This window comes from Brachypodium distachyon, chromosome 4 (genome assembly GCF_000005505.3).
Source record: "Brachypodium distachyon strain Bd21 chromosome 4, Brachypodium_distachyon_v3.0, whole genome shotgun sequence".
NCBI classification, from domain to species: Eukaryota; Viridiplantae; Streptophyta; class Magnoliopsida; order Poales; family Poaceae; genus Brachypodium; species Brachypodium distachyon.
In genome coordinates, this window is record NC_016134.3 from 6,929,526 (window position 1) to 6,957,309 (window position 27,784).

The following is a 27,784-nucleotide window of genomic DNA, read 5'->3' on the forward strand; positions in this document are numbered from 1 at the left end:
CAAATTGAGGCAGATCACAAATTCATCTGAAATATACCTTGAACATGTACTTTTGCATCACATAATGAACCAATGGAATCCCAATTAGCCTGAAGAGATGGGCAGGGCCGCAGGGGCGTACAAAAAATATAAATTGCATTGCACATGTATACATTTACAAGGACTAGTGAAATGGCTACAAAACAATGCTTCACGCAAATAACAAGAAAGCAAGAAAAAAGAACTTGTGAAGAGTGTCAAGATGCTCTAACAGATGATTAATTCGCTTGTCGCCGGTTTAAAGATTCGTTTGACTTTTTAGCTGGCCCTGCAGTGGGAATAGTTCGCAAATTTGCTCGCTCTTGTATCATTGCTGCACATATCAGCATATGTAGCACAGATCAGCAGATGCGATAAGGACAGGTCATATACAGGGCACGTTTGGGACACATACATGTAGTCTGCTGCCGAGCTATATTTCTCATTTGTCCTATGCCATCTTCCACAGCTTGAACAATATTGGCTGACTTGTTCACACCATCTGCTATCTCTTGGCTGCAAATGGAGGTTTCAGAACCAGTCACACAGCATGACCTAATGAGTTGAATAATTACCCACAGCTCTTCTCATCTCTATGACAATGTGCAGAATTTATGTTTCACCAGAGTTCAACTCAGTAATAACACTAATAGTAGGCAACTCCACATCGATGCTGCATTCACTCATTCAGTATGCGGACATAAAAAGAGCACTATGCAAAGATGTGAAATGGACTAAGTCAGTTAGAAGAATGTCTGAAATAATAAGCCTACATCAATTTACGCGTAAGTAAATGAAAAAAAATACTTTGTTTCCCTCTAACAAAGCATATAAATGGAGTGTCATATGGAACTCAGGCATATAATAGAATTATTTCGTGTTAATCCAGTTCTTTACCTCAAGTCACTAAGTTCAAGGGTGAGATCACTGATTTCCATGCCAGAGAGTCTTACAGCTGCCATTGTACTTGGTAACTCCTCAAGAGCTGCATCAGCCAGCTGAGTAAATGAATTCGCAGCTCTCCTCATAGCCTGTTGAATAGATTGAGTCTCAAAATCCCATCAGAAAAACTTTCAAAAAAAATCCCATCAGAAAAAAGATCGTACTAATCACTTTAAATATTGAATTTGCACCTCCAAAATAAGCAATCAAGCCTCACGCAGAAGGGGCAGAACCAACTGCAGCAGTTACTTATGTACTTCGCCATTCTCGTTGAATACGGAGTACTAGTAAAACAGACATGACTCGTTGACCAAGAACAGAATTTGGTGGGGTTTCGGAGCAAGACTTATAAGGGGAAAGTTGCCTAATGGTTCCATCACACTGGATCTCTAGGTCCAGTCTAATACGCCATATAAAGAGGCTCACAGGAAGCAAGATTAAGTTCCAACACTCTAGTAGCATCAACAAGAAATGGCATTGAGAGGTGAGACTTACGAGCATCGTAGGAATCGCCACCGCTACCATGCCGGTGAAGGCCAGGGATGTCTGCGCAACAAAGATGGGGGTTAACATGGAAGAAACGCTCTACGAGCTCAAGATTGCAAAACGGACGGATTAATCTTCTAAGAACTCAAACGGGAGCTGAAAACTTGAGGGCAAAGGTCTGGGTGCCTCACCGTGATGGCGACGAAGGTCAGGAGGTAGAACACCGGGTCCCCCAGGCCAGCGCGAGCCGCAGCAAGGTGACGGGCCGGGACACCGGCGATGTCCCCGGATCCAACGGTCGCCACATATCCCTCCTCCTCCTCTTCCTCCTCCTGCGCCTCCTCCCTTGCTCCATTCTCGTCCTCCAACACCGCCGCCGCCTTGCTTTTAGCTGCGGTAGCGCTGGAGGGGCGCTTCTTTGGGACAGGAGGAGATGGTTCGAGAATGCGCAGGGAAGCGAGAGGAGGGCGCGCGCGGCAGGGAGGTGGTCGGGCCGAGATGGGGAGGACGGGGCGGGGAGGCGGCAGGCAGAGGAGGCCGTGGAGCTGCTGGCCTCCTGCCATATGGGAACGCCTCTTCCCCTTTGCCTCCTTTGGTGGAATGAAATTTGTTGATTTATTTATCTTTCTTTACTATTTCTCAATTGCCAGTTACGTTAGTAACTCGTACGTCGTACGTCCTCCTGCGAGCCCCGCGCGAACCCCACGCACGGAAAAAAAACAGCAAAACCAGCTCTCCACGCATGCACGACGCAAGCAAAACCAGAAAAAAAAAACAGCGCAAGCAAAACAAAAACCACCGTGAGAGAGAGCACGTACTTCGCCTCCTCCCCATCTTTTATGTAGCGGGCTGCAGAAATTCGGCTGTCTTCCTCAACTCTACCAACGAACACTGCCTCCGCCATGCCAACAGTGTTATCTGTGATCATGGCTGCTGGATCACATCACTCGTCTTTGTCTCGGCAGGTTTTCAACTGGAGCATAACATAATTTGGTTTCAGTTTTCCATCTGTTTTTGTACTTAACTACCATATGATTTTTTGCAGGGAGCTAACACAAAGAGAATGACTGCAACTGAGGATATGGCTGGCATGGATGTTCTTTGCAGTTATAAAACTGGAACTTTGATCCTGAAATAAGCTTACCATGGACAAGAACCTCATTGAGGTGAAAAGTGCAACTCCTTGTGTTCTTGTTCTGGTTTAGATATCTGAAGAAAATAAATTCAACCCGATTTTTAGAAAGAGGAATCACTAAGGACCAAGTGATTCTCACGGCTTCTAGAGCGTCTCTAACTGAAACCAAGATGCCATTGATGCTGCACTTGTTGGGATGCTAGCTGATCCAAAAGAGGTATCGTGCTTTGCTACAGTGACATATCATTAGTTTGCTTGTATGGAAATGATTGTTTGTCCATATATATTCTCATGCAGGCACGTCTGGTATTCAAGAAATTCAGTTTCTACCATTCAATCCTACTGATGAAAGGAAGGCATTAACATAGATTGATGTTAATGGCAAAATGCACCGTGTTAGTAAAGGGCACACCTGTCCGTCAAAAAGTAAGGGCACACCTGAGCAGGTACCACGAGAATGAACTGCTTGTATGTCGTCATCCTATCCTAGCTTTGCTAATATAAGTAATAATCAAGAGATTGCTATAAACCCAATGAACTGACTGCAGATTTTTCACCATGTTCACAACTCGTCAGAGATAGAGAAGAGGGTTCATGAGATTGTAAATTTGCAGAGTGTGGGCTTACATCGCTTGTTGTAGCTTATCAGGTGAGAAAGAATGATTTCAAAAAATGTTAGCCCAGTTTCACTCGATAGTAATGTGTTGAATTTTTTCTAGATTTCTTGAAGTTGTGGTTAATTATGTGTTGTGTCGCTTGCATGTACAACCCTGCACTCTGTGGACCTTCCCAAATTACGCCCCAAGTCCATGTGAAAATGAGATAACCTCCTAAAGCGGACATGAGCAGGACATTAGTCAGGTTAGTTAGAAAACTATAGAGGCATGTGAGACAAACAATTTATTGTTGTTGCAGGATGAAGAGAGTAGCTGACTCTTGATTTTTACTGTTTTTCCTTTTCCATTTGGCAATCAGATTTTGTATCCTTCCCATGACACTCTTCGAATTGTCCTGCTTATCACATTGTGCAGTCTGACAAATTATTGTGTTTTCGTGCCTTGATGTAGACAGAAAAGGTCGATGAGAGCCAAAGAGAAGTCAAGTAGTGGCATGACATATTGACAATTAGTACAAATCTTATGGCTACACATGTTATAACTTTGACTACCTGGCGATGGGTAAGAACCAATAACAATTTCTTGTGAAAATTCCTCATCATCATAATTCTATTTTTCTGTAATTTTGGGTTGTGGTCCAAACATCCTCAGGTCCAAATTCCAGTGCTGTATAAACTCAAGAGGCAGTGTTGCTATCTATGTTAAGAGCTACTATTTCAGCATGATGCTCTTTTTTTTGTCTATGGCTGCATAATAGAAAATGGGAAATGAAATTTTTGTTACATGAATTATGGTCCCAACTGTAGCAATATATTGAGAGACACATAATAACATATTGATTTTTTATTGTTTGTAGTTTCTCTTCGTATTGGATGAGAATCGCTAGAAGTAAACCCTTTTTTATTTTCATTTATGTAATACAGTATAAATCAAGTTTTTATTCTCCTGCTCTCATTTTGTTTGTCAACTTTCATTTGTGATCTTTGTTTTCTGTCACCCCGTTGCACATAAACCGCGAAAGCGTTGGAGCTGTTGTATTAAGATCTAAATGACATCCCCACTCTCTCCTTTTCCACATTATGTCATCGGATTAAAAAACTGGTGACTTCTTCTCTTCAAAACTCATCAGAAAAAAAAACTACATAAAATTCATCAGAAAAAAATTACATATGTATTCTCCTTATCAAACTATCAGAAACAAATATATCTTTGGCTTATTATTAGATTGCACGCGGTGAAATACGCAGTCAAGAATCGCACATGAGTTTGTCAGTCCGTAGCAACGCAAGGGCACTCCACTAGTTAGGGTTATTTTGTTGCAAAGGCTTTTTAAATCACATGTGTGTTTTTTTAAAAAAAAAACCCAAACACATACGCACATCCATCCCTATAAATGCATGCATGCACACCCTGTCGCTACGTGCACCTCTGAGATTTATGAACGCGCGAATGCACGTACACCCCACCCTTATGAGCAGCTCCGAGGGACTGAGCCGGCAAATTTTGGGGTTCATGAAGTCACCACAGACATCATGCAATTGACGGGTACGTCACTCATACTAAAAGAACAATGCCGGTTAAATCTTGTAATAAATTTAAAAAATGCGAGCACACACGCCAAGTGTATAGGTTTTGAAGCGTGAGTGGGCTGATTCTACTACAAAAAACCAACCAAGCCTCAATTCGCAAATCCCACACATTCTTGTGATCGAGACGATGCAAAATGATGGCAACTCTATTCGCAATTACTGATAAAGAATGTCCTTTCCTAGTGCCGGGCTTTACTCACATCATTTTCGATCAGGGGCAGAGCTAGGGAAAAAATGCCCAGGTGCACAACTTTGACAAAGTATGAGCTACCATCCCAGAAAAGGCAATATGGTAGCTCATACTTTAGATGTTCAGGAAAATCGAACACCATTGTCGGGCATCCCCATAGTTTTGCTTCCAACTCAACAAGAGAAGATCACCCTGTTGAGTTTGAAGCAAATGGCAACAAGTACACCATTCCCTACTACCTTGCTGATAGCATATATCCAGCTTGGTCTACATTTGTGAAGCCAATATCAAATCCCCAAGGTAAAAAAAGGATTCAGTTCACAAATGCTCAAGCTGTTGCTAGGAAGGATGTGGAGCGGGCATTGGGATCCTTCAATCCCAATTTGCCATTGCGCGTAGACCAGCTAGGTATTGGGATCAAAAAACACTTTGGTACATCATGAATGCTTGTGTGATCATGCACAATATGATGGTGGAGGATGAGCGTGGTGGGGTGTTCGAATATGTGTATGGGAAGATGGGACGAACGGTGAGGCCACGGAGAAATGAAGATCGCATCCAAAGGTTCCTCCAAGTTTATCGAGAGATCAAAGATAGGGCGACACATGAGCATCTTCGTGATGACCTTATTGAGGAAATGTGGAATTTGGCATGGGTGACATCGTCATGATTGATTTTCATGTATATTTTCTATGAAGTGCATTTGAACTATGTTTAAATTTTAATTTGAACTATGTTTGAATTTGTATTCGATGGTTTTGGTATGTTTGGTTTGTCATATGTTGAAATGTCTAGTTTATTTGAGGTGAATATGTGCAATAGGATGAGAGTTGGAAAATTTAGGGGGCCATTTTTTCTCGTGCTACTGCAGAGGAAAACTGTGGAGGAGAAAAAACCTGTTTTTCTCACTCCCAAAAACATGTATTTCTCCTCCAGTTTTTCTCATGCTGGTAGAGATGCTCTTAGAGATGACAAAAAATAATATTAGAAATAACGCTCTTCAAGAACCTTCACACATAGTGGCTGGTTCTTTTGCGAGAAGCTAGTGTTGTGGGCCTAATATTGCTTGATTAGAGAGTACAAAGGACGCGTTTGGTTGATGTCCATATTTGTCTTGCCAATTTTTGTTAGCCAAAAAATCAGCTATAATTTCTCGATACATGGTTGGCCAAATTTTTTGCAAGAATTGTGAACAAAGATGCAAGAACGTGGAGAAGATTTCATTAACAACCAAAATTTTGTCTATCAATCAAACAAATACCAAAATATCACAGTTTATGAAAATTTGATAAGACAAATTTGGATGCGAACCAACACACCCAAAAGAGCCCCGAGCGCGAATGCATTTTCAGTATAAATATATCTCTTTTATGAACTTATGATGCTCAGAAGGAGGAACCCTAGCCCCCGCGTCGCTCCTGGGGCGACTCGGGTGGCCACCCCAACTCCTAGCACCGCCACCAACTTTCCCCACCACCTCCTCCTCGCCACTGCCGGAGGATGCCAGGGGGCAAAGTCCCCAATGGCGGACGGCGGCGGCGAGGTGTTCCCCTGATGGCGGAGGCCCGATTTTGTGCTCTCGCTGACCAGCGGCTCCGAGCCGGGGCGGTGGCCCGCTCCACGCGGATCTGGGGTCTCGCACCCAGATCTGCTGGGCCTGTGGGTGGCGTAGTGCCCGGCAGGGCGCGGGTCAGCAAGTGGCCGGCAAAGCGCGGGCCGGCGAGGGGAAGCGGATCTCTTGGGCGGCATACGGGCGTCAGATCCATGGCTGCTGAGGTTGTGGCGTTTCTGTCTGGTGGGGTAGGGCTCTGTGGGGTGTGGCGGGCTACGTCCGCGCTCTAGAGCGATGGTGGAGGGGGCTCTGGTAAGGCTTTGTCAGCTCTTGGGCCCAATTCTCCTCTCGTTCGCGGTGGGTTGTTGGTGGATGCTGGTGAAAGCCTTGCATCGACAATGTCGGTGCCGGCGACGATGGCGTCTTTGGACGTCGTTTACCTTCTTGAAGGCGTTGTCTTGCATCCCCATTGTAACCCGCCCTTGGCAAGCGAGGTGTCTCCGAGCGAAAACTCATATCCGGTTTTCTGGACCGGCAAATAGCGGCGGCTTCGGTTGCCGTTCTCTCCTTGGAGGCATTACCTTTGGAGCCCTCATTTGACGGCGGTGGATGTGTTGCGGTGAGCTCGGCAGGGGCTTGGCCAGGGATTGCGGCTTCGAGTGGCGTGGGCACGCCGGTGCGCGGTACCTGTCGAGGCGATCTCCTCTTTGCTCCGGTCGTCGAAGAAGCGCAACTCTGTCTACGTTCTTCTGGCATTTAGGAGTTGCTCTCTGTTCGGTGTCGTTGGAGCGGGTGGCAGTTTGTTTTTGTGGTTGCGACTTGTTTGTCGGGTGTGCTTTGTTATACTCGTAGTCAAGGTTTTAGTGGGGTTTTCCTTAAATAAGCTTCGCATTGTGCGGTTTCGGCTCGGTTTCCATTTTAAACAGAACCACTATATTTTTCTTAATGAATTACATGAACACGCTGATCCCTCGACGAGGTGCCATAAAAAAAAATCTCTTTGGCTGCCCTATACAAGCGTCCCTTGCTACTGCTCCAATGTCTCTTTTCCCCGGGGTACACCAAATTGCAATCATGGATGTGTTGCGTGACGTATCGGCTACATTTTCAAGTTTCAATCATTTCAAGTAGACCGTCCCTGTCATCTCCCGTTGTGATCTCATCCGGTTGTCCCGTGCGAAACTTCAATTATCCAAAAAAAAAAAATTTAAAAAATGAAATGGAAATACTACATCGCCAAGGTCGCCGCTCTTACAGTTCCTCGGTGCGCATTCTCCGCTTCTACCCTGCTTCCGCCCATGGCCGCCTCGCCGTCGCCTTCGCGGTTTCGGCCCCTCCTCCCGCTTCTCGTCGTCGTCGGTGCTTGCTTCGCCGCCTCAGCATCGGCGGCAGGGCAGCTGAGGGAGGTGGTTGGAAAAGGGACGGATGGACTCTTCTTCGAGCCGTTCAACGTCAGCTACGACCATCGCGCGGTGCGCGTCGGAGGGGAGCGGAGGATGCTCGTCTCTGCGGGGGTCCACTACCCGCGTGCCACACCCGAGGTGAGGATGCCGCCCGCAGCTTGTGCAAGGGGAGCTTTTGGGGGGAGTTGTTGGTGGTTGTGGACCAGTCCTGTTGTAGCCGATTTTAGTCAAGCGGAAGCGGCTGGAATATGTGGGGGTTTGGAAATGTGGGGTTGGTGTTGCTTGATCTCCGTGGTGGTTGCGGCTGCTGCGATTGAGCACCGAGGAACGGCGTGGGTGTTCTTCTGTGCCTCTGGTGGGAATTGGGGATGCGTGTTTGTGGATTAGTGGGATGGTCGACTGGATGAACTGGAGAGATTTGAACTTTGTTTTAGCTTATGAGCGATTGGGGTTCACATTGGTGTCGTCATTTGTATTGTTTGTTTTTTAGATAATATTTGTATTGTTTGTAGCTCTCAGTAAACTCTTGCAAATTGTGACAGATGTGGCCTAGTATAATTGCAAAGTGCAAGGAAGGTGGTGCAGATGTAATTGAGACGTATATCTTTTGGAATGGGCATGAACCGGCCAAAGGTCAGGTAATGTAGTTACCATTTTTTTTTCACTCCGGTTGGAACATATTTTGTCCTTGAAGAGTAACTTATGCATCTCCCCACTTTCTCCCCCAGTATTACTTTGAAGAAAGATTTGACCTTGTGAGATTTATAAAGCTGGTTGCTGCTGAAGGTCTATTTCTTTTCCTTCGTATCGGCCCATATGCTTGTGCTGAATGGAATTTCGGGTCTGTCTACATCTTAACACTCAACTGTTGAAATATCTTAAGCACATCAGTTCTAGTACTTACTAGAGCATTCAATTGTGCCTTATGAATTTCCTTCTTATTCTAGACATTGGCACACATGCGCATGCCTGTGTTGTATTCTTACACGTACATATCCTTGTACAACTAACATTATCCTTTTGAGATTTTATGTATATGCTTAATTTGATCACTGTATTTGACAATGTTACCATAGCTATCTCAGTCAGTAACTGGTGGATCTTAAATGGGCCAAATAAGCATGATTATTGTATCTAGTATCTTAGCTTTCGTGGATCCAGAATTTATACCATGTGGGTGCAATGGGTGCAAATGCACCAATTATATCAATTTATAGACTTAAAACACATGAAACTTGAAAAATTATAAAGAGATGGCCAAATTATGTGGGTGCAGCTGCACGCTCACCATTAACGTGGATCCGTCACTGTTGTGGTTGACACTTCACAACCCCTAGGACTCAAGGAAGATGGCATATTATTTTCTGCTGTTCGGAGGATGGTATGCTATATAAATGCTTAATTTCATGGTTCATACAGACATCCTCTCACCATTTGTGTTATTCTAGTATTTTGCGCGAAAACCAAGGCATGCATATACCTTCCTTCATTAGGTCATCAATTGTTATCAGATGATGTGTACTACACTATCTCGAAGAAATGCGAGGGGTATAGAAAAGGGAAAATGGTAACAAGCTATCTCAAAATCGGTACAGTGACATGTACTTGGGAAAACGAATAGTGCTAATGACAAGTATAGGGGAATGGAAGAACTACATGTTATCGAGTGTTTTCTATGTGTACAGCTGGTGTATGTAAAAGTCATCTACCCAAACAGTTTGTTTCTAGTAATATAACAATGGTGCAGAAAAAGGTTAATTATAGGGAACGTGTCAATTGGTATACCTTTTTTTTTCAGAACAGTCAGTTATCAAATCAATCAAACTTTTCACAGTTATACTCATAATTTTTTATACATTGCAAACTACAGATTGCTCACATTATATACTCACCAGTTATTAGATTTCAGACATATTTTTTTTCGTTTTCTTTCTCTTGTAATACAAGTTGTGATGGATTTCCTTTTTTCTCTCTCCCTCTAAATTAAACATATGCTTAGTGGTTTCTGTAAACTAAAACAAAATCTTGGTAAGTTCATGCTTACGGCTTCATGCCGTTCTTTTTTAATTACATTTCTAATATTCTGAATTCTTTTAACAGTATTATTCATGTTATTTATTTGTTCTCTGTCCTTTTTTCATGCATTTCTGTAGTGGTTTCCCAGTTTGGTTACGTGATATCCCTGGCATAGAATTCCGTACTGACAATGAGCCATACAAGGTAAAATACAATACATATTTGATCCACGGCCTTCTGTATCATAGATTTTTCATCTTATAATAATTTATAGTACATGAAGTCAGAAGGTTCCTGCACTTATGTGTGTATCAACAATGTACAATTACAATACATGACTTTAGTTTGAGGAGCAAGCTCAAACACTTTTTGTGACCACTAAGTCGTATAAATATTTGAACAGGCTGAAATGCAGACTTTTGTGACAAAAATTGTAGACATGATGAAAGACGAGAAGCTTTATTCCTGGCAAGGTGGTCCCATTATATTGCAGCAGGTCTGAAACCATTCTTAAATCTCAGTTATTGAATATTTTTAGCTAAACGAGTGAGATATAGATTTCTTTTATGGACCAGATAGAGTGTTTCAACTATATGCAATCTGACCAGTTTGACCTCTTCTCAGAAGGAACTCTGTTCTGATTAGCAAAGATCATTCTTGTGGTCACCTTAATGCAATAACTTTTTCAAGAGATATATCTGTGGTGTTCAATAATTGATTATGTTTTGTTTCAAATTTGGATAGCAAACTGTTACTATTGATCCAATGTTGCTTTGTTTCAAACTTTCAATGGGTCATGGGGTTAAATGTGTTGACAGGGTATAGAAATAAATCATTCGTGATCAATATAAGTTTAGAATCTAGAGGTGCCATTTGCACATTAACCTACTTCACTGCTTAAACCCTCCATTTCACAAAGGTTGGCGTATTTTGTTTCGTTAAGACATGGCTTTGACCAATGATAACTCTGTTAATATGTGTTTTTACATACATGAAATTTATATACATAGATTCGTCTTTAAAAGTTCTTTCTAATAATCATGATTTTGTATCATACTCCCTCCTTTTCACAAAGGTTGGCGTATTTTGTTTCGTTAAGACAAGCCTTTGACCAAGAAATACTCTATCAATATGTAAGTTATATGATACGAAACCATGATCATTAGAAAGAATTTTTAAAGACGAATCCATCGATATAAATTTCATATATGAAAAAGCACATATCAATGGAGTTTTCATCGGTCAAAGCCTTGTCCTAACGAAACAAAATACGCCAACTTTTGTGAAATGGAGGGAGTATATTTTACATATTAATAGTGTAATTCTTGGTCAAAGCCTTATTTTAACGAAACAAAATAGGCCAACCTTTGTGAAATGGAGGGAGTACTCCATACCCCCTTTGGACTCTTTGTGATAGAATTTGCCATTACACACTTGCACTGCACCATTGATTGCTGATTGGCATGTTGTCTAAATTAATTTTGTTAAATAGTTTCAAACTACTCTACTTTCCAATACTAACGATTTGATTTCAAATCTGTTTGGTACATAGTTTTCTGCGTGACGCTGACAAAACAAGTCCAATATCAACCATATCGATAATTCATAAGATTAGACATATTTTATGAGTATGTTTATGTGTGTACTGTCTTTAAGAAAGACATTTCTTACTTGGCCATGCTATATTTTTTTTAACTTTCACCCATATTTGTATTTCGTACAAGCTATACTCACTAAATATGTGCTTATTTCTATTATCTAAAAATATGTATCCCCTCCGTCCTGAAATAAGTGACATGGATTTCTATAAGAATCTATACAAATCCACGCCACTTATTTCAGGACGGAGGGAGTAGTTCTTTTCTAGCATGCCATTTCTAGGTATGAAAACAAATCAATGGAAAACTAGCAACTTCGTCACCATGCAGCTTCACAACTCTCTGGTGGTGTTATTTCTTGGTAAAGAAAGTAGATAAAATTACACAGTGTGACTTCATAGTTCACTACTCTTTTGCTACCACAATTTCCTATCTTGTGTATTTTAGGCAATCTGTGCTAGGTTTGCCTGCAGCAACATGCAGGCTGTTCTGTTTGCATGTAGAACAAGATATGAGTGAACATACACAAACCCTAGACACTAGTTAAATGGTCCTACCTTAAATGGTCGTAAACTTGTAATACCCATACACAGTATCATTGCATTTGAAAAGGTATAACACTGCAACAAATGAACATCTGAAGTCTGAGGCTTGATAGCATAGCACCATAGAAGCCTGGAGTCTTGAAAAACCTGTCGAGTCAAGCCAAAGGGAGATATACACAAGCAGGGCGAGACCATAGCCCAAAACACCATACTGATCAGGGGATATGGTGCCAACGACTCCAAAGTAAGGAGAGCGGTGAGTGGCATCACAAAGACTTCAATTATCGGGACCATGCGCAAGAAGGAGGCCGCACTCCTCTGGAAGGTTGGACTGTAATGGACAGTGCAAAAACTGCAAGTAATTCAGAGGCATGCTATAATAGTAGAGCAATGATAAACTAGATCATATGCATCAGTTCAGTCTTTTAACATAGAGACTTCCATAGTTGCGAACACAAGTTAGACAAGATGTTTTTACGTGTGCACAATCTCTCTCTGCATAGAGGTTTTGTTTGAGACTTAGTTTGTGGATGTGGACTGTTGGCTTGCATGCTGAAGTGATAAACCTCCCTGCATGGTGTTATACTCAACACTTGTTGAGGGATTTCTGTCGGCGGATGCTAGACAAGTTGATTGTGGTTACATGAAACTTCTTCATGTTATTTGTTCAAATTCATACACAATCTCAATCAAGCAACCATTGTGATCTTTCATATCCGAAACTAAAGATACATGCAACATACTTATATGAGGCTGACGAGGATGATTGATGCTTATGTTAATTCTGCTACATACATTAGAAACACAAATGAGTAAATTCTTATCTTCTTATTGGGTATTGTCTGGAGATTGTTTAACAGATCGAAAATGAATATGGGAATATCCAAGGCAAGTATGGTCAAGCAGGCAAGAGATATATGCAATGGGCAGCTCAGATGGCACTTGGGCTTGATACTGGCATTCCTTGGGTGATGTGCCGGCAGACTGATGCCCCCGAACAAATTGTAGGTGATCTTGCAACCTTGTGAGATTGTTTTTATTTTATTGCTTATGTGTTCCTATGAGTTTTGTTAACTATGTGAAGTAAGCGAGTTCTGACTCATATGTTCTTCTTGGTAGCTCGATACTTGCAATGCATTTTACTGCGATGGGTTCAAGCCAAATTCTTACAATAAACCAACAATATGGACTGAGGATTGGGATGGATGGTATGTAGTTTCTTCCTCGATTCCTTCTGGACCTTTTATCTTCTTTTATTTTGCTTGAAGCACTACTATGAAAATATTACTAGGATAATCAGGTGTTTGGTTGTGTGGACTGTGATACTGCTTTGCATGATTGTAAGTCTGGGACCCCTGTGTTTCATCCACCTGAGATAAATACAGCTTGCATACATTGTGGTTTCCTATTGATCATGCAAGACAGTACTCATGTTTCCTTTAATGGACGGGCAGGAGAACTTCATGCATTCATGGTTAAGCAGGTCTAGTTTATGTTCAGACAACAACCTCGTCAATTCATGATAATGTTTCTAATATTTAACTGCACTTTGTTGTCAAGTGCTATGATTCTGAGAAAATTTGTTTCAGTATTGCTGCCAAAATCGGCTTTTGGCTATTATGGCATAAAATATATTTAAATATGATAAACAAGATACTCCTTCCATTATCAATTTATAAGGTGCGTTATTATGTGTGCGTTATAATTTTTTTATCATTAATTTGTGCAAAAATATATAGATTGATCATGTAAATAAATATATATATATATACACCTTTCTACTATTTTTGATAGCATATTGGTACTTGAAATATTAGTCAAATTCTTTCATTGGAGACTGTAAATAGTCAAGAGCGCCTTATATTTTGGAATAGATAGTATTGAGTTTCACATTATAGGAAGCTCTTGAGTTTTCTCTTTCTCCATGCATAATATCCATATGGCTGGACTTTTCCATCATCCTTCTTCAGGAGCAAAGTTATAAAACATATTGCTGCACCTATACCATATTACTGTTTTCTTGTATACACGCATACAACCTATCATCTCCATGAATTGTTTACGGTTTACTGAAGTATTAGATGTATATGTAACTTTATGCACATGGATTGTCAGGATCTACAACATGATAGCCAATTTGAATGACGTCCCATATACCCGAATCAGTAGCAATGAAATGAGCATGCATGTCATGTGTTGTTTCCAATAGGCATAGTTAGTAACATAAAAAATTGGATTCCTCCCATGCACATCGGACTTAATCGACATATTTGACTCCTTTGACGATTAAACCAAAAGCAAAGGGGGGACCTTGATCACATTGTCATTGTTAGTCAAAACCAACAAGGGATTGTAGATGTGCTCTCAAAGTTGCATATCTCACATTCCTAAGTCCGGTTGGCATTATTTCGGTCTGCGGTTCTTCCTCTAGCAACGTCCTTGCGTTTCCTGATGATGGGAACCTCTTGGCAGAAAGATCCACTCGATTAGGGTCTAATCCGTTTTGAACCTGTCCTCAGAGGTATCCTCCGGCAAGCGTTGTTGGCAGCTGAGGTTTCTAGAACGCGCAGGAGATGAGATCTGCCTACATTCCATGCTGCTCATGCAGTTGTCTTGGCTATCGGGTAAGGTTGCCCTGCCACCGCATGCCCTGATCTTGGCCGCGAGGGAGAGCGACTCTGCACTAGACTCGCATTCATGGTCGTATTCGCCATAATCCACATGGTCAGGAAATGGATGATTCTCATAACCGGAGGCGTAGTCATTGTAGAGCCCCTTGTCGGTGGAACCAGACATAATCTTTGAAGGAGTCAGAGACGACGTCAATGGCGAAGATTCGGCACTCCATGGTGGGTGCCCGCTGTCGATGATTGGTAAAGTGCTTGAATATGTAAGTTGGCTATGCCTAATGTATCGTTGCTTGGCAGGTCTAGGCCCTCCTAAGGGCAACAACCCTACGCTTTGCTTTTGTCTTTATTATCTTGAGAAGGATTATGACGTACAAGGATATCGAGTACAGTGGCTAGATGGGATCTAGAACTAGGTGACCTCGAGATCTTGGTTGGCGATGTAGCTTGTGCGATATTCTTCCTCTTCTGCAGGGGCTTCCGTGTTCCGTCTCTCTTATATATGTGTATATGTCGTCGTGATGGTCTTGGTCTCTTGGGGTCATCTCCTAGTACGGCCTGCATTGCCTTGATGTACATCTTCAATGGGATGCTACCTCCTTATGGGGTGTTGCCATATCTCCTCGGAGTCCTTCCTTAATACAACTAAGGTGTCTTAGGTGGGTATGTCTGATGTGTTGTTTTTGTTTTGAGTATATCAGTCTCATATATTGTGCAGGTATGCCGACTGGGGTGGACCATTGCCTCATAGGCCAGCCGAAGACAGTGCTTTTGCTGTTGCTCGTTTCTACCAACGCGGCGGAAGTTTACAAAACTATTATATGGTAAGATGTTTCTCCAAAAGAGTGTTGGTCCAACAGAAAATTTAGAAATCCTGTTTACAAAACTTAGATGCTGACCATTTAGATAATTTTATGATGTGTTAAATTCTTAGCCTAGCCCAAATACATTTATCTGGTTGTAATAATTATATGTTTCTTTCATGGTGGAATATCATCTACTTTGTATGCCATTTAGAGCAAAAAGACCTTTTCAGTTTTGCGCATCTAAAGCTCCATATCTCAGGTGTATATGCACTTTATGCTGACTGGAGCATCTCAGTATATTTGTGCCCAGTGGTTTCAGTCTAACCCATATAACGGACATATGTGTATGGCTCCAAGATTCATGTGAACGAAAGCAGTGGCGGAGCCAGGATTTAAAGTTTGGTGGTGCGAACTTCTAAGCTCAGAAAATTGAAGACTCAACCCAATTCATTCAACATAAGTAATGCTTCGAAATAAATCTGGGTTCTAAAGATCTATCGAAAAAAAAAACTGCCAAACGCATAAAACACAACAGAAAAAGTAATAAAACAACTATGTGGACTCCCGACACTCAATCCATCATTCACTGTCCTTAAATGTTCATGAGATTCACGTATCAATTTAAATCTTAGCACATTTTCTATAGTTGTTTCAAATTTTTTAACAAGAGAAGTGCTCCTATATATACAACAGGCTATGGCCCTTGCTAGAGTGCAGGCCTGAGTTTAGTTAACTTGTTAGCCGGTGATGGAATTCTTGGCTTTTTCAAAGATTGGGAATTCCTTGATTATCAAAGAAATATCTTTGATATTTCTAAGGGCATGCGAATCTTTTGTAGAGGACCTTTGTGGTAGGCCTGGGCCTTTACACGTACGAGCTGGCCCATTGCTCACAACACGAAGCATCATGGGCAGGAAGCCCCTCCTTCCTCCCATCTGCTACTTAGCCTTCCATGACCTCATCCTAAGGATACCCTACTTAGCATCCTGAGACCCAGGACTGTCGTCCCTGCGCGCCCCTATGGTGGCGCCACCCCTAAATCCCCATCAAGCTGTAATATGTTGCTGTCAGTGTTAACATAATTGGATGCTCCCAAACATGATTAAACCTCAGCGCGACGCAGCTGTGTTGAGTAGTGACAATTAAGACAAAGGGAAATTTCTGTTAAGGGTCAGTATGGTATTTTACTATTGGTCTAGGGTTAGGGTGTGGTCTCTAGTAGATTGACTTGTATTGCAAATCTTGTTGTCTTTGCCCCTTTGGACAGTGCAATACAACAAGCTATGTTAATAATAACTTCCAAGTCTCATGTTCAAGTTTCATCGAGGTGAAATGTTTCAAGCAATGTTCTAGGGACATTTCAAGTTTTCCAAAACATGTTTGGAGCAATGTTGTGATCTGGTAACTACTGTGCAGAGAAAGGCCATAGCAGGGCTTGAAGAGAATTATGGCATTGTATGGGCGAGATGGGCTTAGACTGATTCCCCTTTGATGCGAGAGAAATATATATTCGTCCTTGATCTCACAAGTTATGTTTGTCGCCTAAGAGCTTCCAAAAAAAAAGTGTCCCCAGACTGAACGTCTACCTCTAACAATCCAGTTATAACTGAAACTCTCTAGCAACCCAATCGAACTTTCGTGTCAAAAAAAAAAAACCGAACTTCAACTCTAACTGTCAAAATACATGTTGAATATTTCTAGAAGGAAAAATATGTTTCATTGCTCCCATAATCAAGCCATACCTGACTACTTGCAACATATAATGGTTCTGAATTGTTAGATAAATGTTCTGTTTGCAGTATTTTGGTGGAACAAATTTTGCCCGAACGGCTGGTGGTCCACTTCAGATAACAAGTTATGATTATGATGCTCCAATTAATGAGTACGGTACGTAATTATATTTGCTAGACTCGAGAACTTTAAAGATTGTGCATTGTTTTAATGTATGAGAGAAATATGACTAATCTATACCAAAATTTATTCCTATAAGCACATGGTAACTGTCTTACTCGTGTAACATTAACATTTAACTATCATTGAAAGCATGATTATAGTAACCTGTCTTCAGCATTCAATATTTAGACTTCAGACTCTTAACATATATGGTAGCATGTCAGACTCTAACAAGTTATTGTACGTTTTTATCAAGTGGTAGATGAGTTGACACAGAGTTATAGTATAGTCTTTGTGTATATAAGAGATACTATCCAGGATCCATGATATCTTAATTTCAGGCATGTTAAGGCAGCCTAAGTGGGGGCATCTGAAAGATCTACACACAGCTATCAAACTTTGTGAACCAGCTCTTATTGCAGTGGATGGCTCACCTCAATATGTAAAGTTAGGATCAATGCAAGAGGTTTGCTTCCAGTTTTCTTACTTTTGGTTTCAGAAACTATGTTAAAACCTTCTATTATCTGTGTATCGGAATAGTTCACCTTTTGTTCCCCTGGTTTGCCAATTGGCTCACTTTTGACTTGCTGCTATAAATAAGTTGTGAAATATAATGAGCTTATTATTCTAGGATATAAGCTGTGTGTTTCAAATCATGTTATGATTCTTTTGCCGACCAATGGTTATCCATGTATTTTATTAAGGACTAGAAGCAACTGTTTTCAAATGAACAAAACCAAAATGAGGCTAAATGTGAAATGTAGGGAAATTTCCTTATGTTTAATTACAAATATGTTTTTCTGTAATTAGATGTAAAATTAGATATTTTGTCTGTTGATTCTTGCCCTCGCAATAACTTAAGTTGAATTTTTTTTACAACATTTCCTTCTGGTCTCATTATATGAGATACACATTTCATGGCGGATCTCTAGACTCTTGACATCCATGTTGGTGCAGACCACCACCTGCTCTATCACTCCCTCACTCAACTGTTCACACCTTCTTTTTGTTCTGTTATAAATGATATATGTGATATTTGTGACTGAAAACTCCATGCTTAAGAAATGGATTCCTCTTAATACAAATCTGATGCTGTCTAACTCTTTTTTAGTTTAAGAGATTCTGTCTAGCAAGTTTTTCTCTTAATTTATACCACCATGAGAAGTAGAAACAATTGCTCTGAAAACTCTTTATTCCCGTGTCTTGTCATATTAATCGTAATGCATCAGTCATGTTAGCAGACTGCATGTGCTCCAAAACTGGGGCCTTCTGGTCTTTCTTGTCCTTTCTGAAGCATTTACATGTATCTTCTAGATTATCACTAAGTAATTTTTTTAAACACATTAATGAACAAATAACAAGAAGGATTTCCATATTCGAGAGAGGCTATCTTTTTTGGCAACATTTTTCTTGTTCCTTTCAAAATTGAAGAGCCTGTCAGCAGCATTTTGCATTCATGATGTTTCATTATCTTTACTCCAATAAAAGGCTCAATTGGTGGCGGCGGGTCCATCACGCCTTCAGACCACATCATTTGTTGATTTGGCATAAATTAATGAGATGAGAACAAATGTGGATTATATGATGTAAGATAATTGATGATAGTACACAATTCCCTTTAAATATGTTGTCTATTTTTCAGTCCGTAGCGACGCACAGGTAGTGTGCTAGTATTTCTAAAGTTCTTTCTTGTTTAGTATAAAAGGACCAGAAACCCAATGAATATAAGTAAATGTTTGAATGCTGCTGGCTAGACAACCTTCTTGATATCTTTTTTTGGTAATACCTGTTTCCAAAGATTGATTTTTATTGGTGAAGTGGTGCCAATATACAAGGTGTCACGACAGTTTGTTCCATGGATATTGTATATTCGTCAGATGGCATACAATTATTATTACCAAAATAACCTTAAAGAAACATTGTTATTGTTTAAAAGTGACATTTCTAGGTTTATCGGCGGGCCGAGAGCTTTTCTTTTGTTGTGAATATTAATATACTTTGCTTCTGCTCTTGTTTGCTTCAGGCACACATATATTCCAGTGCAAAAGTTCATACAAATGGAAGCACGGCAGGAAATGCCCAGATATGCTCCGCTTTTCTTGCCAATATTGATGAGCATAAATATGTGTCAGTATGGATTTTTGGCAAATCTTATAATCTACCACCATGGTCTGTGAGCATCCTACCAGATTGTGAGAACGTGGCTTTCAATACTGCACGGGTAATTAATTTCTAACTGTACAAAATACATCTCTTCCTACGGAGGTATGAACATGAAACCGATGTTTGCTTGAGTTAGTTACATGCTGATGCACTTGACTAGATGACTTAGGTTGTACTCTACATAGGAACAGGATGACTGAAGTTTGAGGGTTCAGAAAACACACATTAACTGGCTAGTTACACCTGGTTTTCAATCAAACTGGCCCCACCGCTTTTCTTCTTAAAAAATGGACCACTAAATCCATATTTTGATATTTCTCCTCCCCTCCCCCGTACAGGTCCCAGGCTCAGCCTCAGCTGCGGGTCCTAAAGGGCCGCCATCAAGTTTAGAAAGAATCCAGTCAGGATTAGTTTTTGACTTTCCGTTCACCGATGGATGAGTTCAATATACTCTGAATTACAACTCTAATTGGTCTAATCCAAATTTTCTCTGCCCTAATCTCCACTACCTTGTACAACACCGGCCATGGTGGCTACCAGCCGATGTCTTGTTGGATGTTCATATGTTTGGTGAAATATATATTTTTAATCATCGGTAACAATATTTTCATATATTTAGAAACTACTTGGATGTTCCTAATTTTGCAAACCTTTTGACGATCGAACCACCTAATAGATAAGAAAGTTTGGCCATGAATCTTTGGTGAATTTAGTGTTGTCATGGAAGTCCTGAACCTTGTATTTAAAGCCCCTTTATTTGATTATTCATGCCTTTCCGAGTTCTGTTGTCATGTTACAAAATATGAATGGCCATAGAGTTTTTAGTGTGAATCGAAATGTCCAGCATAAACATGATGACTTGGGTACATCTTACTGATTTTTTGAACGTTTCTGATTCTTTTTAAATTGTTTACTCATTATCTTTTCAGGTTGGTGCACAGACTTCAGTTTTTACTTTCGAATCTGGGTCCCCAAGTCATTCGAGTAGACGTGAGCCTAGTGTTCTATTACCTGGTGTTAGAGGGTCATATCTTTCGAGTACTTGGTGGACTTCTAAAGAGACCATTGGTACATGGGGTGATGGGAGCTTTGCTACACAGGGAATATTAGAGCACCTAAATGTAACAAAGGACATATCTGACTACTTGTGGTATACTACCAGGTGAGATTATATCATTTTGTAGTCTTGGATGCTGTAGAGAACAAGCTACCAGTATGTGTTCTCTATTTGGCCAATGATCAATTGATAACTGAGTTGAGTTCTGCTTGGAGGTAGATCAAACTGAGAAAGGCCTCAATGTACTATTTCCTGAAATTTTCATGTTGGTAATTTTGCAAAGTGACATATTTTGCTTGATTACCTGCACCAGCTATTAAGTTGCAATGGATATGTTGTTCCTTCAGAATGCTTAATCATTATACAGTTTGATGATGCACTCATTTTATTGAGATGATTTAATTACTCTATACATTTTTTTTAATTTAACAGCGTAAACATTTCTGATGAGGATGTTGCATTTTGGAGTTCAAAAGGAGTTCTTCCTTCACTAATAATAGACCAAATTCGTGATGTAGCTCGGGTATTTGTAAACGGAAAGCTTGCAGGTATTCCTTTGGAATTATCAATCCATTACAAGAACTGATGTGCTTTTTTCTGCCATCGCATTTATGTGCAATTTTTTTTTATCCTACACCGGATCATAAATTCTTCAATTCCTAATTGTGGTGGTAAACTGGTAATGGATTTCCATTTTATTTTTACTTTCCCGCAACATTAACTGTGTGGAGTTCAACATTATTTATTATGTGCTTTCAATACTTGGATCACCTGTTTCAAGCCTTCTTTCCATAAGTTTATCATATGTTGATAATGCACAGATTATAGCTAGTAAGTAGTAACAAGCTTTAGACTTGTTCAGCTACCTAAAAATTACTGGTCTGATATAACTTTTGGAAACAAGGCCTGGCATGCTTTGATGTTAATGTTTTTGTGCTGAGGCATTGATAAAAGGTTAAGTTACTCATAAAGTAATCTTTCAATATGAAGGTAGTCAAGTTGGTCACTGGGTGTCACTGAAGCAACCGATTCAATTCGTTCGAGGTCTTAATGAGTTGACATTGCTGTCGGAAATAGTTGGCTTGCAGGTATTTCATTTTTTCCAGATGCCTTTTTTAGCTTAAAATTACCTTTTAGCATTTGAAAGACCATGACTACTTAGTTATTGCCTACATCTTTGCCTTCACTTCTAATACAATCATGCCACTTTAGGAGTTAGCACTAGCACAGCAATTAGGCTTATGCTTTCTTTGTGAAGTTTAGATAATGCCAAGGGTCTGTATTTCTTGTTGAGGCCAGAATTCCAAAGACAACACAGAAACTGGAAAACTAGCCAGACCGGTTCCTGGAATCCTGGTTTCAGATCATTATTTGAATTCACTACCACTGATCTTACGATAGCATCTAATTATAGCCTTGGGTCTGCGAAATAATTAATATTATAGAAATTAAAAGCAGGCTGTTTGAGCTGATCAGACACCGTTCTTGTTTCCAAAACCCTGGTTGGCACTAGAGGTGTTCTAATCCAGATGATGTTAGTGTTCTCTTTGCAAGTTTGCGGTGGACCAATGGTTGTTGATAGTGAGGTTAATTTACACTATCTGAGAGGTTGCACTGGACCCACTGCTGCCATATGATACCTAGGTTGAAACTGTAAGGTTGAACTTAAAATGGATGAAGGACTCTGTCAGTTACATTGAAGTGAGCTACTTGTATGCTACCTGAGCATGTGGTGTAATCATTTCCATTTGGCTAGCTATATTGTTTTTGTTTTCTTCTACTAGTTCTTCACATATGATCATCAGACTGAAAATGTAACAAATTATTTGATTGTTGCATATCTTCTTGGACAATCGCAAAGAATTATGGTGCTTTCTTGGAGAAGGATGGAGCTGGATTTAAAGGTCAAGTAAAACTCACTGGATTGTCAAATGGGGACACTGACCTGACTAATTCGGCTTGGACTTACCAGGTAAAGCTTTGAATTTCCAGTCATGTTTACTTCCACTTGGCTCACTCTAGTTGGTGAATTGCATGTTCATACTGTGATGCAGTCGTGCTGGTTTTACATTAAAATGTTAAAATACTAGAGTACTGTAATACAGTAATTGTATTCTTATGAAAAGGAAAGGATGCCAAGTAGTCTAAAACTGCCTATGTAATTACCCGAACATATTATGTAACTGCTGAAAATATAACCAAAAGAGTATGAAGGTTTGCAGATTTTCTTCATGAGATGGGCTATATGGTGAACGTTAGGTAGTTACCCTAGGTATCGAACCACAGGAGTACTCTCAGACCACAGCTCGTCTTGCTTTACTTGTCAGCACATCTTGCATGCATGCAAGTAAAAAAATGCTGACATCAGCATAGACTCCCTCATGATATGAAAATTCAAATTGTTTTAACTGCTTAACGGCACACCATCTGTTTTCACCCTTTAGTTGCTCGTGATGGGGGCTTCAAAACTAGATCTATCCATGTTATGTTTCGGCAACTTTTTTTCAAGCTCAAAAGTTACCGGACATTTCATAAGTAATTATCACCCTCAAAATTGGTTCTCATTTTTGGGATATTTTCAACAACTCTTTCCAAATTCAAACCTTACATGCAGTAATAAGTCAGTTATCGGACTATTTCAAGTAATCATCAGTTTCACATCTCACTTGGGTATGTATCTATGACTTCTTTGCGAGCTCAAAAGTTATCATCCATAATATTTGAATTAACGACTAGTCGCAATTAGTTATTGGCTTCAAAATTATATCTTAGCTGTAGAGTCGAGTAGCTACATCAGTGTTATGTTGATAAATATAACCTAGACAATTAGGCAAGTGCAAATTAGAAGTTTTACCTCCGTGGGAGCATTTGGCCTCGGGTGCTAGTTTTTTTTTCCATCATGATCGAGCATGTTCGCCCGGAAGGTGAGGTGCTAAACACTCTCCTGTCAGAAAGTTGGCTGTTTCATTTTTAATCTGCTAAAGTTTCTTCCATGCGTTGTTCTCTGCAACAGGAAATGTTGCATACAGTATCTCTCACCATGTTTTTTTTCCTGGTGTTGATCCAGACAGGCACCTGGAGTCCCAAGTACTTGAACTATTTTTCCCTGATTTGAGTGTATCATGCACACATAACATGAAAATTAAAATTGCAGGTGGGGCTGAAAGGTGAGTTTTCTATGATCTATACTCCTGAGAAACAGGAATGTGCTGAGTGGAGTGCCATGCAGACAGACAATATACAGTCACCCTTTACATGGTACAAGGTAAGTGGCTTTTCACCTCCACGGTTCCATAAAGTTGCTATTCTATCTTGCTGATGGTATGGCTGAGTGTTTACCGTTGCTTGTAGCATTATCATGGCCAGATCTTTCTCATATTTTTACCTGCTCAACTCAGATAAACCTTGTGGCGTAGCTAATACAATCCATTAGTTTCATATTTGACTGCAAGGTAATTCAAATTGCATTTTGGTTGTCTCTTCAGTCTTTACAACTGTCTTTTATATGCAGACTATGGTTGATGCCCCTGAAGGTACTGACCCTGTCGCCATTGATCTTGGGAGCATGGGGAAGGGCCAGGCTTGGGTGAATGGGCGTCTAATTGGGCGCTACTGGTCACTAGTAGCACCAGAATCTGGGTGTCCATCTTCGTGCAACTACCCAGGAGCTTACAGTGAGACCAAGTGCCAATCAAACTGTGGAATGCCTACACAAAGCTGGTATTAAGAGTAAATATTTTTTAGCAGATTCTTACCTTGCTGGTTGGGGTTCTCTTTTATATTTATCTATTCTTCATATCTAAATTTATAACACATCCATAACCATAAGGTAAGCATCACACACAGACAAGCCAAAAGTTGGAACATTTCCTTTTTTTGTCTGAGAATTTTCCCTAAAGTGTTGACGGACATTTGAGTAGGCAAGGAATTTTGTAATCATGACAGATACTGAAAATAAACAAATAAATACAATTATCTAAGTCAGATTTTGTTTCCCTTTGTGTAGCTCATGATTTTTTTTTCTGTTGGGAATTTTATGAACTAGGACATTCAGTTTGCAGGGATACTATTGGGTACTTGAACTTTTATATGAATATTTTTTTCAAGGAAAATAGTTTCTATCACACTGAAAGAACGCCTGTTTAGAAAAATCACATCAAAAGAATTTGTTCCACTTTAATCACATCGAAATAAAGCACCGTTTAGTTTTATCCTGTTGCATTGCCAGTTTTCTAGTTTCTTTTCTTTTTCTCTCAGTGATTGGTCATGTGAAAAACCAAATTAGTTGATTGAACCGTCCAAGCGCCTTAGTTTTGTACGTATCGACCAGTGATCATTGCGTAGAGCAGAAGAGGGTTTACATGCCTGATGCAGTCTCAACCTTGCCTAGAGGCCCCTCCGGCTGCTCTCCACCCTCCTCACCATGCCTGCTTTCATCCTATATATCATCTAGTGAACGGGCTCCTAGTGTAACGGCTAGGTGGCTCTAGTAGCATTCCTCACGTCCTGAGTTCGACTCCCCATGGGAGCAAATTTCAGGCTGGGGTTAAAAAATCCCCTTGTCTGTCACACGCCTTAAGTACGAGCTTAGGTCCGGCCCGGTCTCACACGGGCAACGGCACCGCTTTGTATGGGTGGGGGAGGGGTTCGGGGGTTTCTAGACCTACGCTTGGTATGGTTGGGGTATGGCTTACCCCTTGCGGGTCGAACTGAAATCTCTGCTGAAATTTGGGCTACCGCGCCAACTTGGAACTCGTTTTCCAGCTGCAGTCGTTAGGCTGTGGAGGTGTAATGCTGCACCCTCATCTGCGATGTGGACCACGTCCATGGTGGAAACTGTTAGGTGGACCATGACGGTGTTTAGGTTGCTGGCGGTGACATTCAGCCCATGGCAGTGACAGGAGTGGCGACAGCCGATCCATGGACCCTCCAGGTGGCGGTACCAGACTGTAGGGTTGGGTTGGTCTCTTTAGGTATGGACCGTCTCACCTTTGTAGCTGGTATGATATGAGTGTTGAGGTTTGAGAAAACTCCTGTTAGCCACTATGATGGAATATGATTAGTCTGCACTCTAAAATTCGCATTCATTCGATGAGATTAAAGTGTTCTAATTTCTGTCATTGTGATTTTTCTAAATAATGGACCTTTTAGTGTGACAAGACTTTCCTTTTTCGATTTCTCAAGCCCGATAACCTTTTTGTTTCCAATCAGGTACCACATTCCACGAGAGTGGCTGCAAGAGTCGAACAATCTCTTGGTACTGTTTGAGGAAACGGGTGGTGACCCTTCAAAGATATCACTGGAGGTTCATTACACAAAAACAATCTGCTCAAGAATATCAGAAAATTATTATCCTCCCCTTTCTGCTTGGTCGTGGCTTGACACTGGCCGTGTCTCAGTGGATAGTGTAGCGCCAGAACTGCTCTTACGGTGTGATGATGGGTATGAGATCTCTCGCATTACATTTGCAAGTTATGGAACTCCTTCGGGTGGTTGCCAGAACTTCTCCAAAGGAAAGTGCCATGCTGCTAGTACTCTGGACTTCGTGACAGAGGTAAGCTAACGAGTATCAGCTGCTAAACCTAGTTAATATCCTCTGATTCTAACTGAGTAATGCCAAAACACCTTTATAGTTTCCAATTTATGTGCTCCTAAAAAGGTTTTTTGCATAATATAAATAAAGAACAAAAAGATTTGGTGGGGTTAATTACTGAAGTTTCTGAACAATGCATGGCTAAGTTTGATCCAGAAAATGAGATAAAAGACTTCTGAGAAAAAAAAAGATTTTTTATCATAATTTGTAGGTTGTCAAGATAAGCTTTGGACCTAACATTTTCTAGGTGGCTACAATGGTTTATTTATTCAGAATCTTAGATAAAGAACAGTGGAATGGATGCATGAACACAATTTACACTTTATCCTCCGCAAATATCTAGTAGATGTCATGATATTGTATTCACTGTGTTTCCAGGCGTGCGTTGGCAAAAATAAATGTGCAATCAGTGTTTCAAACGATGTATTTGGTGATCCATGCCGCGGAGTCCTCAAGGATTTAGCAGTCGAGGCTGAGTGCTCATTGTCATCAGCCACCAAAGAACCCCGAGATGAGATGTGATCGTGGAATCATCGTGATGCCTGTGGTGGAAGGGAGCGGTTCGCTACATCCTCAAGCCGCTGAGCTGTGCACGGTGTTTCTGTTGTTGTATTGCTCAGTCCTGTACATCCACGTGTAAACTGTACCTAAAGATGATCCTAAAAAATAGATGAAATGAGAGGGCGCAAAATGAAATAAAAGGGATCTCCTGTAATACCCAGCTATACGCGAGATCCTCTTGGGCCCCGTTTGGAAGAAAGGATGACAGGAATTTCGCAGAAAAGGAATTCCACATGAAATTTTCCTGTGATGCCATTTGAATTGTCGCAGCCTGTGCATGCACGTCCCGGAGCCACGAACGTCGCAGCCTGTGCATGCAGCCGCCTTCGCCGGAGCCGTGTATGTCATATAGCCTTCGCTAGAGTCACCGCCTGCTGCTGCCATGACCTCGCTGCCGTCGAGCGTCAGGCACGTCCATGCCGCTGCCTTGCAGCAACCTTGCCGCCGCCTGCCGATGCTGCCGTGACCTGCCGCTGCAGCCACTCCGTCCCCTCGAGGCTGCCAGCGCCGAAGAAGAAGAGTTTAGTGCATTTTTATTTTTGTGAAGTTGCAAGCGGTTACAGGCTGCAGGGCTGCATTTGCTTTCCTATGTACTCCCTCCGATCCTAAACTGTTGTCGAAATATTACGGGTATCTAGAATAGATACATCTATATTTGGATAAATTTGAGTCAAGAATTTAGGATCAGAGGGAGTACATAGACTTATCATTATATCGCATGAGTGTGTTGGACTGATATCGCGATCTTCATATATAGTTTTCCTCATGCGTCTACGATCCATTGTACGACATGAGCCCATTACAAAGTATGTGCAACCAAACATGTGTGACACGTTGTCAAATATTTTCACTAACATGAAAAAATATATTTATTGGATCATGCAAGGTATTTTTGAATTATTTTTCTCAAAATGGCAAGAAATTGCACTTGAATGCTAATAAATAGCAAATTAGATTAAAAAAAAGTCTCAAATTTCTACAGTAACTCTAAAA

The 27,784-nt window shown here is 40.8% G+C and overlaps 2 protein-coding genes and 2 long non-coding RNA genes across 5 annotated transcripts; 3 read left to right on the forward strand and 1 right to left on the reverse strand.

The window, feature by feature from the left end:
• Positions 1–12: 12 nt before the first annotated feature.
• LOC100846944 lies at positions 13–2,062 on the reverse strand. Its single transcript, XM_003575505.4, has 5 exons — positions 1,638–2,062; positions 1,456–1,506; positions 916–1,049; positions 434–534; positions 13–352 (listed from the first exon to the last, which is right to left on the reverse strand). Exons 1-5 carry the CDS (start codon positions 2,007–2,009, stop codon positions 258–260), a joined length of 753 nt encoding a protein of 250 aa, XP_003575553.1. The 5' UTR covers positions 2,010–2,062; the 3' UTR covers positions 13–257.
• Positions 2,063–2,541: 479 nt separating this feature from the next.
• Positions 2,542–3,230, forward strand: LOC112272472. Its single transcript, XR_002966302.1, has 3 exons — positions 2,542–2,798; positions 2,879–3,027; positions 3,130–3,230. It is a non-coding gene; the product is annotated as an uncharacterized LOC112272472 (long non-coding RNA).
• A 24-nt stretch (positions 3,231–3,254) lies between these two features.
• Positions 3,255–4,024, forward strand: LOC112272473. Its single transcript, XR_002966303.1, has 3 exons — positions 3,255–3,442; positions 3,649–3,759; positions 3,850–4,024. It is a non-coding gene; the product is annotated as an uncharacterized LOC112272473 (long non-coding RNA).
• Positions 4,025–7,750: 3,726 nt separating this feature from the next.
• LOC100828727 (beta-galactosidase 15) lies at positions 7,751–27,041 on the forward strand. Of its 2 annotated transcripts, XM_003576555.4 has the most exons (19): positions 7,751–8,070; positions 8,475–8,570; positions 8,661–8,773; positions 10,086–10,152; positions 10,352–10,444; positions 12,952–13,095; positions 13,211–13,299; positions 15,437–15,542; positions 17,324–17,411; positions 17,759–17,883; positions 19,441–19,638; positions 20,510–20,742; positions 21,070–21,185; positions 21,628–21,725; positions 22,499–22,609; positions 23,792–23,902; positions 24,149–24,357; positions 25,849–26,191; positions 26,609–27,041. In XM_003576555.4, exons 1-19 carry the CDS (start codon positions 7,828–7,830, stop codon positions 26,750–26,752), a joined length of 2,727 nt encoding a protein of 908 aa, XP_003576603.1. In that variant the 5' UTR covers positions 7,751–7,827; the 3' UTR covers positions 26,753–27,041. The 2 variants fall into 2 exon arrangements, with proteins under 2 accessions (XP_003576603.1, XP_024318535.1); XM_024462767.1 differs by lacking the exons at positions 7,751–8,070; positions 8,475–8,570 and having other exon boundaries at positions 8,673–8,718.
• The last annotated feature ends 743 nt before the right edge of the window (positions 27,042–27,784 follow it).